Source organism: Sminthopsis crassicaudata, chromosome 1 (assembly GCF_048593235.1).
Source record: "Sminthopsis crassicaudata isolate SCR6 chromosome 1, ASM4859323v1, whole genome shotgun sequence".
NCBI classification, from domain to species: domain Eukaryota; kingdom Metazoa; phylum Chordata; class Mammalia; order Dasyuromorphia; family Dasyuridae; genus Sminthopsis; species Sminthopsis crassicaudata.
This window is the reverse complement of record NC_133617.1, coordinates 635624575-635645571: the sequence shown is the minus strand read 5'-3', so window position 1 is coordinate 635645571 and position 20997 is coordinate 635624575. Positions and strand designations below refer to the sequence as shown.

The window sequence follows — 20997 nt, the reverse complement described above, 5'->3', positions numbered from 1 at the left end:
CTTAATTCAACCAATATTAATTTCTATTTGCTTATTCACTTACTTATTGTAAGGAAAATTGTCTTTTATTGATAAGCTTTTATTTATCTCAAACATGAGGATAAAAATTTGGTAATGTGATGAGTTGCTTGAGGGTGTTAGGGGGTATGGATTATTAATATTTCTTACTGGTGATTTCATCTGAAATAACTGAAAATATAACTTAGATCCTTTGAAGGAATCATGATTTAATTAACACAATGATCACTCACATATAGTATCATTTATATAATAATATTTTTTTATTTTTTTATATTTTATTAGTGGTGATGGCAATATTCCATTCTTCAATTCAATATTTAATAATTTCTGAAAACATTGGAAAATACCATTTCTTTTTTTAAAAAAATATGGCTTTTTACAAAATATATGCATGGGTAATTTTACAGCACTGACAATTGCCAAGCCTTTTGTTCCAATTTTTCCCCTCCTTCTCCCCCACCTGCCTTCCCCAGATGGCAGATTGACCAATACATGTTAAATGTTAGAGTATAAATTAAATATAATATATGTACACATGTCCAAACAGTTGTTTTGCTGTACCAAAAAAAAATCAGACTTTGAATAGTGTACAATTAGCCTGTGAAGGAAATAAAAAATGCAGGTGAACAAAAATAGGGGTACTGGGAATTCTATGTAGTGGTTCATAGTCATCTCCCAGAGTTCTTTTGCTGGATGTAATTGATTCAGTTCATTACTGCTCTTATATAATAAATAATATTTTAAGAGTTATAATGATAGATCACAGACTCTCTATTCTTTTTCAAACAAAACAATTTTCCTTTGTTTTCTCCAAATCTTCTATCGTATGTATTGAGCACTCTCTCTTGTTCTTTTAATATGTTACACAATGTACAGCTCAGGCTTTTCATCTGTTGCCTCAACCTCCTTTTTCCTACTATGTATGGCTTTGATAATGTATTTAAAGCATCCCCTTTTGAACTTCAAGCCTACTGTGGTAATGGCACAATTTTATGCCTTTTACACTTTTTCCATTATCTGATGGGTTACTTGTGTTGATTCTTCTGAAGCGATACATGTAATATTGGTAACAGAATACTGATGTCAAAGAAATGTAATTCTGTGGCTATAAACAATTTATTTTTTAATGAAAGTACTGTGCATTTTTTTCCATTCTAAATCAATTTGATTTCTTTCTACTCAGTTCTGGAGTCAGCTTGTCTATTTGTAGTAGCCATTAAAGAAACACACATCTACACAAAATTAATGATGTAGCTAAGTGGTGCAAAGGATAGAGTGCTGGATCTGGAATTTGCTCTTATTTACTTCCTAGCTATGTGACTCTGGGCAAGTACTTTAACCTCTTTCTCAGTTTCCTCAATTGTAAAATGGAAATTGATAATAGCACCTGCCTCTCAGGATTGTTGTGAAGATAAAATAAGATAATACTTGTAAAGTACGTTGCAAACTTTAAAGTGCTATATAAAATTTCACTATTATTTAGTATAAACTGATCCAATATTCATCTAATTGTATGTCTCAATCTAGATAATATATTAAGCAATATATTGAACCCTGCTCACATTCACTGAGGCAAATATATTATTCTTGGTTACAAACATTTATTAAGTGCTTTCTAACTGTGCTAGGCCCTGGGAATATTTTTTGGGGAAGAGGGAACTTATTTCATTGGGCACTTTCAATGATGGATGCAGTTCAGCCACTGTTCTACAGTTGCTTGAGGCACTAAGATGTTAAATAATTTGTCCAGTATATATCAGAGGTGGCCCTTGAAACTTACTGACTTTGACATATGCTTCCTCTCTTTACTAGACTATTCTGGGGATTAAAAAAAATCAGCAGAGGAAATCAAAAATCCCTCCCCATGGGAGACATGTTCTGACCCCATATTCAAGTTGTGTGCCACATGACTAATGTTCTGATGTAAATGTTCACATAAAAAAAATTAATGAACAGCTCTCTAGAGCTGAATTAAATGGACTCTGACATATCCCTGGTGGTGATGTAAAAATGAGGAATTTAGGCGAGTGGTAAAGTTGGAAGCCAGACTTCAAAACACTGAGAAATAAGTGGGAAGTGAATAAATAAAAAGAATGAGAAAATTATTTATCTCTAAAATGAAGGGTTTGGGGAATCTCCAGAGTGCCTTCTACTTCTCTGTTCTATGACTATGTAATACTATCGGTCCCCAATATTAATGACCATTTTAATGAACTCAACTTAACGGGGAGATAAAAAACCCAAAGAATATTGACTTTTTCTCCATTCCTTAATAAAATCTGTTTTGGTATAATGGTTGTAAAGAATGATACATCTATTGAAGCCATAGTCTGAAGAGGCTGCTTTAAAACTTTACCCTTTGCTCTAAGGAACTTCTAACTATAGTCACAAGCTATATAATCTGTCCCTCGAAGAGAACATGGATCCAGAGTCATTTTTAGGGGCTAGTGACCCCAGTACAAATCAGAATGGGTACTTCCCACAATCCACACCCTTTATAAACATGGTCATACAGTTGTTACATGTGGGAAGAAAGCTAGTACAGGAATAAAAGACTAGACTTGAGTCCTATTCCCAACATTTACTGGCTATGTGATCATGGGGCAATCACTTGAACTTTCAGGCACTTCGTTTCCTTATCTATAAAAAAGAATAAAAATGTTTGCACTACTCTCTGTCTTCACTGGCTGTTACAAAGACTCATACATGCATCATCATTTTTCCATCCCTAAGTTTTATGCAGAGTAAGGATATACTCCAGATGACCTTCTTGGGAGATTACATTTATGTCTAGATTTTCAGGGAAATCTCTCCAATGTGGAATGTCTGTGTTTCTTCCCCTCCTCACTAATCTCTGGGAAAATAGACAGGAGACCAAGGTATTGTGTCTCTGCTTTTCTTCCCTTGATCCTATGCATAGTAGCTGTGCTTAGTACACTCTCCATTAGCAGGAGATCAGTTTCTAGTAAATTCTAAGTCTATTTAAATAAAGGCATTCAGAGAGTTCCCAGGCTGTGTTTCTTACATGATATGTATTCTGAGATTCCATCCCATGAACCCAAGGGACATGTTTAAGAGCTCCAATTGTAACATGACCCTAAGTTGAAGAGAGTATTTTTTTCATCCTTTGAATACTACACAGAATTTTCTTATCCATCATTTTTATGGAGGAAATTTGAAAAAAAAAAAAAAAAAAGAACTTTTGAAATAAATTCAGACTCTCCCTCATTCCCTCTAAATGATTATCATCTCAGGATCCACTTGCTCATCATGCACTGAAAATCAAAGCAAGAATTTTAGCACCTAATTTTCTATATCCTAAAAAAGGGTTTCCTCTGTTTTTTAATCTATAAATTTGTTATTTATGAGTTTTATTGATTTTTAAAAATTTATCTTTATTATATCCCATAGGGATATATATAATATAACCCATAGGGGTTATTTTAAATTTTTTTGTTGCCTTTCAAAAAAAAAAAAAGCATATTGAGGCACTGTTCTATCACCTTTCTTCTCTTTTGAATTTATGGCAATAATACAATTAAAATGTTTATTTTTTTGGTGTTTATCTATAATGGATTTTTTTTATCTTTTCTTGTGACAAAATTAAGGGAGGAGTTCCTTTACATTCTTGCTACTTTCTGAGTAGGATCTCTCATTTTTCTTAGGAAGAAACAATAGAAGACAAATTATAGGAAGGATTCAGAGCTAGAAAAGATTAAGATATTTTTATCCAACCTTTTTCATTATCAAGATAAAGAAACTGAGGTTCAGAGTGGAGAAATGATTTTTTCCTAAGGTCACAGATAATAAGTTCTATACCTGGCAGCCTTTCCATTATAGCAAAGTTCTTAAATCAACAAATAATTGAAAGGTAAAAAACAGGAAATACCTTCAGGACAACTATTGCGTGAAATTTCCATAGTAATAGGACTCAGTCGGATTTCCTCTGACAAGCTTCTCACTTCATGATGGCCAAGTGCAACTTTATTTCTCATAATGCTTTCTCCAAAATATGGGATTCCTACACAAAAGAGAATTGATTTTAGTGGGCAGCATTATTCATTGTTATATAATAGCTAATAACCTCAGTCCTAACCCCTTCACTCTCCTGTATCAATTTAGCAAATTAGTATGAGTTTTTCCTTTGGCTAAGAAGGTAGATGCCAATAAGACATTCATATATACTTATTTATAATTTGCCACTGCCCCAGATGGCTCTGGAGGGGAAAGTGAAGCAGGTGACCTTGTACAGCCCTCCTACGCTTAAATCCATTTCCTTTGCCTCTCATGGCATCACTTTCCTGATGTCATGATCCTCTTCCACAATTGAGTACAACAAAAAGAAGAAGTCTATGAGAATGAAGGCATTTGAAAACTCAGGCTGTGTTTTTTACATGGATTTATTCTGGGATTCTATCCCATGAACCCAAGGAACATGTTTAAGAGCCCTAATTGTAGCATGAATTGGGAAATTTTTTTTCATTCCTTGAATATTCCAAAGTTCACTTTCCAGTCATTTTTGAGGAGAAAATTAAAAATTAACTTTTGGAGTAAATTCACATATCCCCTCACTAAATGAGACCCAAAGTGGAGAAATGCTTTTGCCTAAGGTCACTAATAGTAAGTTGCAGAAACAAGTTCAAATCCATGTTTTTTGATTCCATACCTGGCAGTCTCTCCATTATAGCATAGAGTCCCTAAATCAATAAATAATTGAAAGATGAAAAATAGGACATACCTGAAGAAAAACTCTTAAGTGATCTTTCCTCAGGCGTAGACACTATGTTTTTCAGTTGGGAGCGTCTCTTTCCATGTCTGATAGTTGAGGTTTTATTTTTCACAATGCATCTTGAACGTAAAATCATATAATAAATCTGATAGCTTTTCCCAGAATTTGAGAATCCTATACAAGACAAAAAGTAGTTCATGTTGGGAGGCAGTATTTATTATTACACAATAGCTAATGACCCCATTCCTACACCCATTTACTCTCCTATGATCATTTTGTAAATTAGCATATATTTTCTTTGCCCAAGACAGTTCACACCAAAATCTAGATCTTGTCACTGGACCCAGATGGCTCGGAAGAACAAAGTGAGGCTGGTGACTTTGCACAGCCTTCCCCTCACTTAAATCAAATTTATTTGCAAGTCATGGAATCACCTTCTTGAAGTTGTGGTCCTACTTGAGCAGAAAGAACAAACCACTGGTAAAGTGGCTGCCCCACTGAGAAGCCAACTAGCCAATTCCAGTTGAGCAATACAGTTCCTTCTCTCCCTTTCCCTCCCTTCCTGCCTTCCACCCTTCCTTCCTTCTTTTCTCTTCTTTCTTCCTTTCTCTCCCTCTTTCCTTTCTACCTGTCTACATAGCAAGGACAATGAGAACCACAACAACAAAAACAACAACTCTATAATAATAAATTCATTCAGAGACAGCTCAGGCAGTGTTTCTTACATGTATTTATTCTGAAGTTCTCTCTCATAAACCCAAGGAATATGTTCAAGAATTGATAAATTTTTCATCCCTTGAATATTCCATAGAGTTCCCCTGCCCATCATTTTTGAGGAGGAAATAAAAACAAAATTTTTGAAGTAAATTAAGATTTTCCCCTCCCCCCTCTAAATAATCGTCACCTCAGTACTCACCTGCTCACCATGCACTGAAAATCAAAGCAAGATTTCTACCACCTAATTTTATACATTCTCAACCTGGGGTCCCCTATTTTTTAATGTATATGTTTGCTTTCTATGGATTCTGCTGATTTGTCTTTACTATGTTTCATAGGAGTAATTTTTAATTTTTTGTTGATCTTTTTTGAAAAGTCAAAAAAGTCAGCATTCTGGGGCACTGTCCTAACACCTTTTTTCATCTTTTTTGAATTTATGGCAATGATACAGTTTAAATGATTATTTTTCTGTATTTATTTACATTGTGAGGGATTCTCTTTTCTTGTAATAAAAACAAGGGAGGAGTTCCTTTGAATTCTTGCTATTCTCTGCATCGAATCTCATTTTTCTTAGGGAGAAATAATAAAAGACAAATTATACCCAGGATTCTGAGCTAGAAGGAACCATTGAGATAATTTTGTCCAATCTCTTTCATTTTCTAGATAAGGCAAATGAGACCCAGAGTGGAGAAAGAGTGGAGAAAGCTTACAGGTACTAAGTTGCAGAAACAGATTAAAACCCATGCTTTCTGATTCCATACCTGGCAGTCTCTCCATTATAGCACAGAGTCTACAAAGAACATACCTGAAGGAAAACTGTTAAGTATATTTTGGTTATTAGGAGACTGTATGTTTTTCACTTGGGAGTGTCTTGTTTCATATCTGATAATTGAGGTTTCATTTTCCACGATGCATTTTGGACGTGAATGCTTATATACAATCTGATAGTCTTTTCCAGAATTTGAGAATCCTGAATAAGACACAGAAGAGATCATGTTGAGACAGTATTTATTATTATACAATAGCTAATAACATCATTCTTACACTCATTAATAATTATTATTAATTATAATAATTCCATTTATATAGTACATTAAGGTTTATAAGGCATTGTAACCACATTACTGCTTTTGAACCACAAGCCTGTAGGATAAATCCTGATGATATTTTTATGACCAGTTTTACAAATGAGGAAAATTAAAACAGAGATTGAGTGACTTAATACTCGTCAAATAGCTAGAGACAATGCATTTTAATGGTGATGTGATGGCTTATGTTTGAATTTTAGTTCAGATACTAATATTGGTGACCTTGAACTTAGTATTTTTCCCTACTTGAGCCTCAGTTTACTTATCTATAAAATGGGGGACTGGATTTAGTGATCCCTGATTTCCCCTTCCCCATCTCTAAATCTAAGATTCAAAATGTGAGGAGACAGAATTACAAGTCTGGGTTTTTCCTGATTCTAAGAAGTCCAGATCTCTTTCCATTAGACAGCTGATTAAGTTTAACTATTTACTTGCAAACCATTAATCTCATTTTCAAAAAAAGTACAATTCAATTATGTGAAGTTTCCAATGAATGTCTACTTAGATTTGAGGATTATTAGCAGAAATGAAATATTCAGTTAAAATTCAAATAGAAATTTGACAAATATGTATTGATTTCTTACTACACATATAATCAATGAGAAGTGAGATACAAAAATATATGCCGTGGTTCTTTTCCTTGAAGAACTTCATGGTCTTGTAGAAGTTACATGCAAATAACAATAAAATAAAGTTGAAGGAGTTAATACGTAATAGATATACTAACAAAGTGCTATGAAAGAAAAAGCCACTTTCAAATTAAGGGATTACAGAAGATTTAGTGAAGAGGATAGCATCTATGAAATACTGAATACTTTCAGAGAATCCAAATTTAGTTGGACGCAATCAACCCAAAGCCCATAACTGCTACCTCATGAATAACCATGAGTTCCTGGTCTATTCTAAGTATTGTAGTCATGTTTCTTTTAACTAATTTTATTTTGAGATTAATGAAAAACCTGAGAGATAGAATTGCTGGGCAATTAAGAATCAATTTATTGATTAGGCTAACAAATAGTCAATAAATTAAGGCTAGTGGTCTGTCTTGTAATCGAAAACCCCAAATGGAGGTCACTGAGTGTATCAATATCTTTTGCAAAGGAGGTGTCCCTGATCGGGCAACAATTAAGGAAAGAATGAATATTATGACGAGAGGTGAGCTTTTTCTATCAAGGGATTGTGGGATGTGACTTTGATCATGTCAGCACTCCTAGATCATTCTGCCTGCAACAATCAGTACAAAATCTATTCTTCATCCAATCTCTCTTAAGTTGAACAACGGTGAGGTTGTATAAGAATTCTACCTAGATGAGATGGTCTGGATGGGGTGAATTTTGGAGTAAGGTTAGAAATGTCCTAGAGAGGCAGGACTTTGAATGAGCAAAAAGAGGATCTTTGGGTTCCTTGTATAAAACTGGTTATTAATATAAAAAGAAATTAATCATTTTTCTCATAATGAACATGGGATGAAAAACATTCTGATAACAGATAAGATAAAAATAATGATTTAGAAAATGAGACATCCTTACCTGGTTTCTGGGAAGTTTTCTTCATTGTTTTGTTTGTTTTGTTTTTCTGCTTTCCATTTAGATGCTTCATCTTCAATCTAAAATGTTTTGGTCTCTTTGGAGTTTAAAAGCTGTATAATGATGTCAGATTCCTTGATTATGGTTCTGGTGTAGTGGGGAAAGAAAGGAAAATTAGAATTCTTTCTTGGTAGGTGTTGATGTTTAAGAAATGAGTAACCATTTAACTTTGTTGTTCTGGTTGTTTAGTCATTTCAACCATCTCTAACTCTTTCATATTCCATATGGGATTTTTCTGGCAAAAATACTGGAGTGGCTTACCATGTTCTTTTCTAGCTCATTTTAGAAATGAGGAAACTAAGGCAAATAGGGTTAGTGACTTACCCAAGATCACAGAGTTAGTGAGTATCTACTACTGGATTTGAATTCAGGAAGATGAGTCTCTCTAACTTCAGACCTAGCACTCTATCAAATATGTCATCTAGCTGCCCTAACCATTTAACTTATTCACTTATTAAAGCTAATTTTATGCATTGAGAACACTGCTAATGGATGAAAGAGATATAAAACTTATATAAATCATGGTTCCACATTTTATGTAGCTTATAGTGTAGTTAAGCATTAATATGCAAATACAGATAATTCAAACAGAATATTACATGACTATTACATCATAAAAACAAACCAAGGAGCTATATGAGATGGGGCTGGCATTGGGTGGAGGGAGATTATTTCTGCAGGGATTTCAAAGAAGGTTTTCTTCATTAAGTTTAGGAATTTAAGAGGCAATAGGAAGCCAGTCTATCCATTGGGATAGACAAGAGAAAAGACACTCCTAGAGAGAGGAAGTTTCATATGTTAGAGAGAAGTCCCAGTGGATTGGAGCATAGATTGCATTCAAGAAAGAAACACATCATGACGTAAGGCTAGAAAGAAAGGTTTTGCCAGATTGGGGAGGGGTGCCAGGAGAGAACTGTGAACTCTATTTGGCAGGCAATAGTGAGCCATTTAGAATCAAATTATGTATGGAAAAAAATTATCTATTTATAGGATCCCAAGAACATTGAATACCAATGTAACAGTCATTCCTTAACAACATAACTCCATATTATTTTTTTTTTATTCTTTGTCTTGCTCCTTATTGAATTAACATTTTTTCCTTACATCAATACTCCATTTTTCATGTATTCTTAGAATGCACTTTCAATTGTTTTTGGTGAGTCTTTTGCATGGTTTTCTACACACTTCTGGAATGCTTTTAGGGCCATCTCAGCTTCACTACTTTCTCATGGAGAAACCCAAATTGAGCACTTCCCTCTGTAAGGTTCATTTTTTTATCTAAAAAATGGTAATAATAATCCTTGCACTAATTTTACATAACAGATTTTGGGGTGGATGGATCAAATGAGATCATGTTATAGAAATCACTTTGCAAACTATGAATGATATAAATATCAATGATTATCATTACTATTAATTATATTAACAAATGAGATAATACATGCAAAGTACTTTGCAAACCTTGAAGCACTATGTAATAATTACTATTATTTCTATTGTTGCTATTATTATCTTTGAAAAAAGCTTTATGAGAGGAATAACTAAAAAGAAACATTTGAGTTTGGAATATAACAATGTATCTCATTAATGTTTGTAGAAATATTTTATTCCCAATAGGAAAATTTTCACTACAATGATGGGTCAAATTCCAAAAGCATATGTTCTGACAAATGTTTGTTTTTCATTTCTTTTCTTACAATGTTTATATTCATGTAATCAATATGAAAAACTCAGCAACATAGGGAAGGGCAGTGGGTGGAGAGCAAATTTTTCTCTCCTAGGTCACAAATATTAATCTATTATTAATCATTTCCTGATTGCCCCATCCCTAATAACTCATCAAAGCATTCCCTACATTCTTTCCTTCTCCTGACTTTTTAAAAGGACAGACATATAAAGGAGAAAATGGAGATAAGGGAAAATTTAGCAAAATTAAACTTTTTAAAGTGACTTTATAGAACATTTTGTCCAAACCCCCTCCATTTTTCATCTTTTGTGGCACTGGTCCATGTTGTTTTATATAGATGGTGCACTCAACACACTTGGAGCCTTCTTGATAAATGAATTAAAAAGCATTTAATTATTTTTTATTTGCCAGTCATCATGTCAAGTTCTGATGAAATGGGTTTATGTGTGAGATACTCCCCATTCTCAAGGAGGTTACACATACAGAGTAATCAAGTAGTGGATATCAATGGAAGGAGAAATACCAGATTCAAATTTGATCTTAGATACTTGCTGGCTGCTGAACTTGTCCAAGTTCAAGTAACTTAAAGTCTGTTTACTTCACTGTCCTCATCTATAAAATGGGGCTAATAATAGCATCTATCTCTTAAGATTGTTATGAGGATAAAATGAGATAATATTTGTAAAGCATTTTGCCAACATCGAAGCATCACATAAATGCTAGCTATCATTATTATGATTATTGTTACTATTATTCTAATAGAGGAGATTATAGATATAGGGGAATCATCGCTAGGAAAGGGAATAATGGGGATCACAAAGATAGAAAATCTTGATTTCTTGACATTGGATGAATATAAATAGAGCACAAAGGTTATTCCTATCATACATTGCTCTCACTCTGTGATTGGCTTAATTTCTTTTCTAGTTATTCATTCTCTGATGATATCTTTTGAATAACTTTGTGTAATAAACCATTTGTGATATGCCATCACCAATTTATTGCCACAGTTGAATAATTAACAATAATGCTTACTTTGTGCCAGGAATTGTGCTAAGAACTTTACAATTAATATCTCATTTAATCTTCACACCCACTCTCTGGGTGACTGAATATATACAACTACGATATTTCATGATTCATACCCATATGATATCACCAGAAGAAAACAAATATGGGAAGGATCTGTGATAAATTCATCAGCTGGGGAAACTCACAGTGTATAAATCCCCTCCCCTGAGGAATGCTGCAACAGAACTCTGATTTCATAATAAAATCCTAGAATGTTGTCTGTGGCACACAAAGATAAAGTGACTTGTTCACAAATGTACACAGGAAGTATCAGAGGTGAATATTAACTCAGGTGTTATTGCTTCCAAGCCCAGAATTCTATCCACTATTCAATGCTACCAGTTTATCCACCAAGCAATAGTGTTTCTAATGATGAGCAATGGTATTTTGGATTCCAGGAAGAAGCCTGGGGTCATTAAATTGCTGCACATTTCCTCCTATGTAGTCCAGTTCACTCTCTTTCTAATACCTACCACATTAATGCTATCAAATGTATTGAAAACATTCTATGTATAGTATACATCCATGATATAGAAGATTTGGAATGCAGGTTCAAATCTTAACCTTCAATTTCTTTATGTGTAAAATTAGAATTAGATAACCTGTAGAGTTTTCTTCCAGCTTTAAATCTATGGATCCTATAATATATTCACTGATGATCATTGAAAAATCAAAATGCATTTAAGATTATTTTGATAACATTAATAATAAATCAATTCACTTCATATAATTAGCATAGTTAAGTTGAAAATCAACTTTTTTTAAAAAATAGTTTTCCCTCTGGGATAGTCTCTCTCTCAGATCTGTGGAGAAGGAAGGAATCTGTGGCCAAGAAAAAATTAGAGAACATTATGATATGCAAAATGGATAATTTTTATTATATTAAATTAAAAAGATTTTGCACCAACAATACCAATGCAGCCAAGATAAGAAGGGAAGAAAAAAACTGGGGAAAATGCTTTACATTGAAAGGCTGATAAAGACCTCATTTCTAAAATATATAGAGAATTGATTCAAATTAAGTGGCATCAGTCAGGTACAATGGAAAGAGTTCTGGCTCAGGAGTTTTATGCAAGCTGGCTTATGCAAGCCAGACTTAAGTGAAAGAAAAGGATAGCATATTTGCTGTAGTATGGCTAGTTAGAGGCAGCCTGCCATAGTTTCTGGATTCAGGAAAACTCAGATCTATTTTCTGCCTAAGGAGTTTATTTGCTTTTGACCCAGGCAAGCCCTTTAATCTTTATGGACATTAGGTAACTTTTTGTTTGTTTGTTTGTTTTGTTTTGCTGAAGCAATTGGAGTTAAGTGGCTTGCCCAAGGTCACCCAGCTAGGAGGTATTAAGTATCCGAGGTCAAATTTGAACTCAGGTCTTCCTGATTTCAGGGATGGTGGGCTTTATGTAACTCTTTAGAATTCTATTACTATTTAGGTCAGAGCTGAACATAACTGGGAAGCAGCACACACCAACAGTTCCCTCTGCTAGTGAAATCTCATGTCTTTCACATATTTGTCTATAATTATTTATGATATTAGAAGGTAAGCTTTTATTAAATGCCTACTATAACAATCTTATTATTAAATGCCTAGTACCACGCATTGTGCTAAATGCTAGGGATACAAATGATAGATCAAGTAACTTATAATTGAATGAGGGAAGACAGCACATAAAAGTAGGGAGGATGCTAGAGGATATCTGGCAGGGTAAAAATTGGGCTTATTTTGGGCTTATTGCAATGATTCATATTTCTGTAGAAAGCTCAAGTTTATAGGTACTCCTCATCCCAACCTGGTGAAATAGGCAGTTGTAAGACTGAATCAGGGCAGCCATTTTTTCTAACTCCTCCATTTTATGCATGAAAATACTAAGAACTAAGAAAGTAAAAGACTAGCCCCAATAAGTAGCAGAATCAGAACTAAAACCCAACTCCTTGGACTTCAAATCCAGGTCTCCTCCTACTGTACCATATTGCTATTTTTAAATGCCCATATTGCAGATGAGGAAAGTAAGAGTTTATATATGCATAACTTGTCATTGGTTAGTTTATAAAGTTAGTAATCATCAAATTTTGTTTGTTGTTGAGCCATTTTTAGTCATGTCTATCTCTTTGCGACTCCATTTGGGATTTTATTAGAGTGATTTGCCATTTCTTTCTCCAGCTCATTTTATAGATTAATGAATTGATACAAACAAGTGATTTGCCCATAGTCACATAGCTAGTAAGTGTCTGAGGATGGATTTTACCTTCCTGACTGCAATTAGTTCAGATTCAAACCCAGATCCCCTTCATTTGTCTTGTACACTTTCTATTTTATCATATTGTCTCTATAATATCTTTCCAGTTGCATATGGCTTTAAAGTTTACAAAGTGCTTTTACCTCAAGAGTCATGAATAATATGTAAAGCAAATATTATCATTCTTGTATTTTTAAATAAATAAGATGAGTTTTCCCAGAGAGAGAGAAAATAATCGTACAAATGTTAGAGAAAATAGCATGTCCCTCCAAGTCATGTGGTTTTTCCAAACCCAGAATGATTCCATAGCTATGGATTTCATTTTGACTCCAGCCAACTGTCCCCAAAATATATTTATTCCCTGTCTTAAATTCAGGAGCTCTAAAAGATGAATCTAAAGTCATCATACAAGAGGTAAAGTTAATAAAGTTAAATGACATACCTATAATGGAATGAGAGGCAAAATCTTCCTGTGAGAAGAAAAAGACAAAATGAGAAACTCATTTAGTACTGGCTATTTAGGGATATCAAATAAATACCTGGTCTAATGAAATAAGAAACTGGCTGATTCATGTGAAAAGAAATGAAAGGTGTGACTTGATTATTGCCAGCTAAGTGAAATTCAATTCAATGATGTTTTATAGGGAAACAAAAGGGAGGAATTTGTCTAGCTTCTCAATCCTTGGATGGAATGGTTTATTTCTCTTCAAAAGCAGAAAACTGGATTAAGCTGAAATTCAGACAAGTAATGACGCACATGTATAAGAAATAGGTTTAACTCATAGCACCTTCTCTGAAATTCCTTTTCTCTTTGTAGAGATCTTGTGTTGAATCCTTTGCTATTGTTGTTTGTTCTTGGTCCTTGAATAGGACCAATGGTGGTAGAGGGAAAAGCCTTGATTTGTCCATGAAGTGGATTTAAATGAGGCAGGGCAAGGCAAAGTCTCTCCTCCAGAGACTCTCCTCTGGACTTATCAAAGTCCATTGACAAAATAAAACTCAAGACTATTAGCAATGGTCCAAGAAGCAATGGTTCACCTTGACCTTTCTAAATTAAGTTTTGAAAAGAAAAGAAAAGAATGTCAAGTACCTTATTGGAAAGACAACAGACCTGGAAAACAGATCCAGGAGAGACAATTTGAGAATAATCGGACTCCCTGAAAAATGTGAGGAAAAAAAGAGCCTGGACACTATTTTCCAGGAAATTATCAAAGAGAACTGTCCAGATGTTTTAGAAACAGAAGGTAAAATAGATAGGGACCCTAAAATCAAAACGCCAAGAAATATAGTGGCCAAGTTCAAGAACCATCAGATGAAGGAAAAAATATTGGAAGTTGCTAGAAAAAAGCAATTCAGATATGGAGGAGCCACAATAAGGATAACCCAGGATCTAGTAGTGTCCACATTAAAGGAACGAAGGGCCTGGAATATGGTATTCTGAAAGGCTAAGGAACTTGGTATGCAGCCAAGAATAACTTATCCAGCAAAAATGAGCATTCTTTTCCAGGGAAGAAGATGAACATTTAATGAAATAAATGAATTCCATCTATTCTTGGTGAAAAAAACAGATCTATACAAAATGTTTGATCTTCAAATATAGAACTCAAGAGATTTCTAAAAAGGTAAAAAGAAATATTGAGAACTATATTTCTGCCATAAAGATATGTAAAGAACACATGTATAATTTGTCCTAGAAACCAGAAGTGGAAAGGAAATTATATCATAAAAAAGGGTAAAGTGGTGATACTACATCTCATGAAGAGGCAAAGATAACCTATTATATCTGAGAGAAAGAAAGGAGGGGGATGGACATAGTGTGTATCAATTGACATATTTGATTTATGGTGAAACTTCTGCCACTTCATTGAAAAGTGGGTGGGAAGGAGTAAGCTAAGGGGAAGGGAATACAGAAATTGTTAGGAAAAGGGGTAAAATAGGAAGAGGAACTTTAAGGTGGGGGAGGGATACTAAAAAGGGAGGGCTGTGAAAAGTAAGTGTTGCTCACAAGTTTAATACTGGGGAGGGAGGTAAGAGGGAAGGAAAGGAGAAAAGCATAAGTAGGGGTTGACAGGATGGCAAGCAATATAGAATTAGTCATTCTAACTATAAATGTGAATGGGGTAAACTCCCCCATAAGGAGGAAGGAGTTAGCAGACTGGATTAAAAGCTAGAATCCTACTATATGTTGTTTACAGGAAACACACCTGAAACAGGGTGACACATTCAGAATAAAAGTAAAAAGGTGGAGCAGAATCTACTATGCTTCAAGTGAAGCCAAAAAAGCAAGATAGCCATCATCATCTCAGATCAAGCAAAAACAAAAATTGATCTAATTAAAAGAGATAAGGAAGGGCATTATATCTTGCTAAAGGGTAGCATAGATAATGAAGCAGTATCAATATTAAACATAGATGCACCAAGTGGTGCACCATCTAAATTCTTAAAAGAGAAATTAAGAGAGCTGCAAGAAGAAATAGACAACAAAACTATAATAGTGGGAGATCTCAACCTTGCACTCTCAGAATTAGATAAATCAAACTGCAAAATAAATAAGAAAGAAGTCAAAGAGGTAAATAGAATACTAGAAAAGTTTGATATGATAGATCTTTGGTGAAAGCTAAATGGAGACAGAAAGGAGTACACTTTCTTCTCAGAAGTTCATGGAACCTATACAAAAATTGATCATATACTAGGACATAAAAACCTCAAATTCAAATGCAATAAGGCAGAAATAAATAGTAAATGCATCCTTTTCAGACCACAATGCAATGAAAATTCCATTCAATAAAAAGCCAGGGGAAAATAGACCAAAAAATAATTGGAAACTAAATAATCTCATACTAAAGAATGATTGGGTGAAACAGCAAATCATATACATAATTAATAACTTCATCCAAGAAAATGACAATAATGAGACATCCTACCAAAATGTGTGGGATACAGCCAAAGCAGTATTTATATCTCTAGAGGCTTACTTGCATAAAATAGAGAAAGAGCAGGTCAATGAATTGGGTTTACAACTAAAAATGCTAGAAAAAGAACAAATTAAAAACCCTCAGACAAACACAAAACTTGAAATTCTAAAAATAAAAGGTGAGATTAATAAAATTGAAAGTAAAAAAAACTATTGAATTGATAAAATTAAGAGTTGGTTCTATGAAAAAACCAACAAAATAGACAAACCCTTAGTAAATCTGATTTAAAAAAGGAAAGAGGAAAAGCAAATTGATAGTCTTAAAAATGAAAAGGGAGAACTCACCACTAATGAAGAGAGAATTAGAACAATAGTTAGGAGCTACTTTGCCCAACTTTATGCCAATAAATTCTATAACTTAAATGAAATTAAAAAATACCTTCAAAAATATAGCTTGCCCAGATTAACAGAGGAAGAAGTAAATAGTCTAAATAGTCCCATTTCAGAAAAAGAAATAGAACAAGCTATTAACCAACTCCCTAAGAAAAAATCCCCAGGACCAGATGGATTTACATGTGAATTCTACCAAACATTTAAAGAACAACTAACTCCAATGCTATGTAAACTATTTGAAAAAATAGGGATTGAAGGAGTCCTACCGAATTCCTTTTATGACACAGTCATGGTACTGATACCTAAACCAGGTAAGCTGAAAACAGAGAAAGAAAATTATAGACCAATCTCCCTAATGAATATTGATGCTAAAATCTTAAATAAAATATTAGCAAAAAGACTACAGAAAATCTTCCCCAGGATAATACACCAAGTAAGGATTTATACCAGGAATGCAGGGCTGGTTCAATATTAGGAAAACTATTAGCATAATTGACCATATCAATAACCAAATTAACAAAAATCATATGATCATCTCAATAGATGCAGAAAAAGCATTTGATAAAATCCAACATCCATTCCTACTAAAAACACTTGAGAGTATAGGAATAAATGGACTATTCCTTAAAATAATCAGGAGCATATATTTAAAACTGTCAGTAAACATCATATGTAATGGCAATAAACTGGAACCTTTCCCAGTAAGATCAGGAGTGAAACAAGGTTGCCCACTATCACCATTACTATTCAATATAGTACTAGAAATGCTAGCCTCGGCAATAAGAGCTGAGAAAGAGATTCAAGGAATTAGAGTAGGAAATGAGGAAATCAAACTGTCACTCTTTGCAGATGACATGATGGTATACTTAGAGAACCCCAAAGACTCTGCTAAAAAGCTATTAGAAATAATTCAGAACTTTAGCAAAGTTGCAGGATACAAAATAAATCCGCATAAATCCTCAGCATTTTTATACATTACCAACACAATCCAAGGGCAAGAGATACAAAGAGAAATTCCATTCAAAACAAATGTCGATAGTATAAAATATTTGGGAATATATCTACCAAAGGAAAGTCAGGAATTATATGAGCAAAATTACAAAACACATGCCACAAAAATAAAGTCAGATTTAAATAATTGGAAAGACATTAAGTGCTCTTGGATAGGTTGAGCAAATATAATCAAGATGACAATACTCCCTAAAGTAATCTATTTATTTAGTGCTATACCAATCAGACTCCCAAGAAACTATTTTAATGATCTAGAAAAAATAACAACAAAATTCATATGGAAGAACAAAAGATTGAGAATTTCAAGGGAAGTAATGAAAAAAAAATTAAATGAAGGTGGTCTAGCTGTACCTGATCTAGAACTGTATTATAAAGCAACAGTCACCAAAACCATTTGGTATTGGCTAAGAAATAGACTGGTTGATCAGTGGAATAGGTTAGGTTCACAGGACAAGATAGTGAATAAAAATAGCAATCTAGTGTTTGACAAACCCCTGGGATAAGAATTCATTATTTGACAAAAACTGCTGGGAAAACTGGAAATTAGTATGGCAGAAACTAGGCATGGACCCACATTTAACACCACATACTAAGATAAGATCAAAATGGGTCCAAGATTTAGGCATAAAGAATGAAATCATAAATAAATTGGAGGAACATGGGATGGTTTACCTCTCAGACTTGTGGAGAAGGAAGGAATTTGTGACCAAAGGAGAACTAGAGACCATTATTGATCACAAAATAGAAAATTTTGATTACATCAAATTAAAAAGCTTTTGTACAAACAAAACTAATGCAAACAAGATTAGAAGGGAAGTAACAAATTGGAAAAACATTTTTACAGTTAAAGGTTCTGATAAAGGCCTCATCTCCAAAATATACAGAGAATTGATTTTAATTTATAAGAAATCAAGCCATTCTCCAATTGATAAATGGTCAAAGGATATGAACAGACAATTTTCAGATGATGAAATTGAAACTATTTCCACTCATATGAAAGAGTGTTCCAAATCACTATTGATCAGAAAAACGCAAATTAAGACAACTCTGAGATACCATTACACACCTGTCAGATTGGCTAAGATGACAGGAACAAATAATGATGAATGTTGGAGGGGATGTGGGAAAACTGGGACACTGATGCATTGTTGGTGGAGTTGTGAAAGAATCCAACCATTCTGGAGAGCAATCTGGAATTATGCCCAAAAAGTTATCAAACTGTGCATACCCTTTGACCCAGCAGTGCTACTACTGGGTTTATATCCCAAAGAGACACTAAAGAAGGGAAAGGGACCTGTATGTGCCAAAATATTTGTGGCTGCCCTTTTTGTAGTGGCTAGAAACTGGAAAATGAATGGATGCCCATCAATCGGAAAATGGTTGGGTAAATTATGGTATATGAATGTTATGGAATATTATTGTTCTGTAAGAAATGACCAATGGGATGAATACAGAGAGGCTTGGAGAGACTTATATCAACTGATGCTGAGTGAAATGAGCAGAACAAGGAGATCATTATACACTTCAACAATACTATATGAGGATATATTCTGATGGAAGTGGATATCTTCATATCCACATAGAGAAGAGCTAATCCAATTCCACTTGATCAATGATGGACAGAATCAGCTACATCTAGAGAAGGAACACTGGGAAATGAGTGTAAACTGTTAGCATTTTTTTGTTTTTCTCCCCAGGTTATTTTTACCTTCCGAATCCAATTCTTCCTTTGTAACAACAACAACAACAACAAAATTCAGTTCTGCACATATGTATTGTACCTAGGATATACTATAACATATTTAATATGTATGGGAATGCCTGCCATCTAGGGGAGAGGGTAGAGGGAAGGAGGGGAAAAATTCAGAACAGAAGGAGTACAAGGGATAACGTTGTAAAAAAGTATCTATGCATATGTACTGTCAAAAAATGTTATAATTATAAAATTAATAAATAAAAAACAACTTTGAGTTTCTATCCTCCTTACTCCACCCATTGAGAAGGCAAGCAATTTCATATAAATTATGCATGTGTAATCATGCAAAATATTTCCATAATAGCCATGTTATAAAAGAAAATTTAAATCAAGAAACCCCCCCAAGAAAAATAAACTTTTAAAAGTATGCTTTAGTTTGTATTCAGGTACCATTAATTCTTTCCCTTGTATGGATAACATTTTTCATTATAAGTTGAGTTGTCTTAGATCATCATGTTGCTGAAAATAGTAGTCACTCCCTGCTGATCACAGCTGTTTATTTTACAATATTGCTGTTACTTTGTATACAGTACATTTCACTTTGTAACCGCTCATGTAAGTCTTTCCAGTTTTTCTGAAAGCATCCTGTTCATAATTTCTTACAGCACAATAGTATTCCATCATGATCATATATCACAATTTGTTCAGCCATTCTCCAATGGGCATCCCTTCAGTTTCCAATTATTTGCCACCAGAAAAGAGCTACTATAAATATTCATTTTCTTTTTTGTTTTTTTAACCTTTTTTGGTATAGTAATGGTATTTCCAGGTCAAAGGGTAAGCACAGTTTTATAGCTGTTCATAATTTCAAATTGCTCTACATAATGGTTGAATCAATTCACAACTTTGCCAACAGCGCATTAATGTCTCATTTTTACCACATCCTTTCCAACATTTATCATTTTCCTTTTCTGTCCTACTAGCCAATTCTTTTTTTTTTTCTTTTTCTTTTTTTCTGAGGCTGAGGTTAAGTGACTTGCCCAGGTCACACAGCTAGGCAGTGTTAAGTGTCTGAGACCAGATTTGAACTCCTGAATTCAAGGCTGTTGCTCTATCCATTGCACCACCTAGCTGCCCCCTACTAGCCAATTCTGATGAGAATAAGGTTCACTAATTCTCCCTTACTTTCTTCCCCTTTTTTTCCACTGTAGAAAGCTTTTTCTTGCCTCTTTTATGTGAAATAATTTCCCCCATTCTCCCTTTCTCTTTCCCTTTCTCTCAATATTCCCCTCTGACCCCTTAATTTTATTTTTAAGATTCATTCCTTCACATTCAACTGACACCTATGCCCTCTATTTATACTCCTTCTAGCTGCCCTAATACTATAAAAATTATTTTAAGTCCCATCTAAGAATGTAAATAGTTTAACCTTAGTTTTATATTTTACCTTTCTTGTTTACCTTTTTATACTTTTTGCATCATATTTCAAAGTAAAAATTTCTAGTCAGCTTTAGTCTTTTCACCAAAAATGCTTAAAGTCCTCTATTTTATTGAATATCCATTTCCCCCCTCAAGGATACAGAGTTTTGTTGGGTAAGTGATTCTTGGTTGTAATCCTAGCTCCATTGCTCTCCATAATATCATATTCTAAGCCCTCCAATTCTTTCATGTAGAAGGTAATAAATTTTGTTTTCTTGACTGTGACTCCATTATACCTAAATTGTCTCCTTCTGGCTGCTTGCAATATTTTCTTCTTGACCTGGGAGTTCTGTAATTTGGCTATAATATCCCTGGTTTTCATTTTGAGATCTCTTTCGGAAGGTGATAAGTAGATTCTTTCAAATTCTATT

General features: G+C 33.9%; 1 protein-coding gene across 6 annotated transcripts in view; it reads right to left on the bottom strand.

Annotated features, from left to right (window-relative positions):
• IL33 (interleukin 33) overlaps positions 1-20997 on the bottom strand; it is a 160199-nt gene that overhangs the window by 11094 nt on the left and 128108 nt on the right. For 4 of the 6 annotated variants that reach the window (XM_074282878.1, XM_074282875.1, XM_074282879.1 and 1 more), the window contains exons 2-5: positions 8085-8228; positions 6273-6437; positions 4760-4924; positions 3911-4042 (exon numbers count right to left, since the gene is read on the bottom strand). In XM_074282878.1, coding sequence (XP_074138979.1) covers positions 3911-4042; positions 4760-4924; positions 6273-6437; positions 8085-8154 — 532 coding nt within the window. In that variant the 5' untranslated portion in view covers positions 8155-8228. Of the gene's footprint in view, positions 1-3910; positions 4043-4759; positions 4925-6272; positions 6438-8084; positions 8268-13575; positions 13604-20997 lie in introns of all 6 variants that reach the window. The other 2 variants (XM_074282874.1, XM_074282876.1) reach the window with 2 other exon arrangements.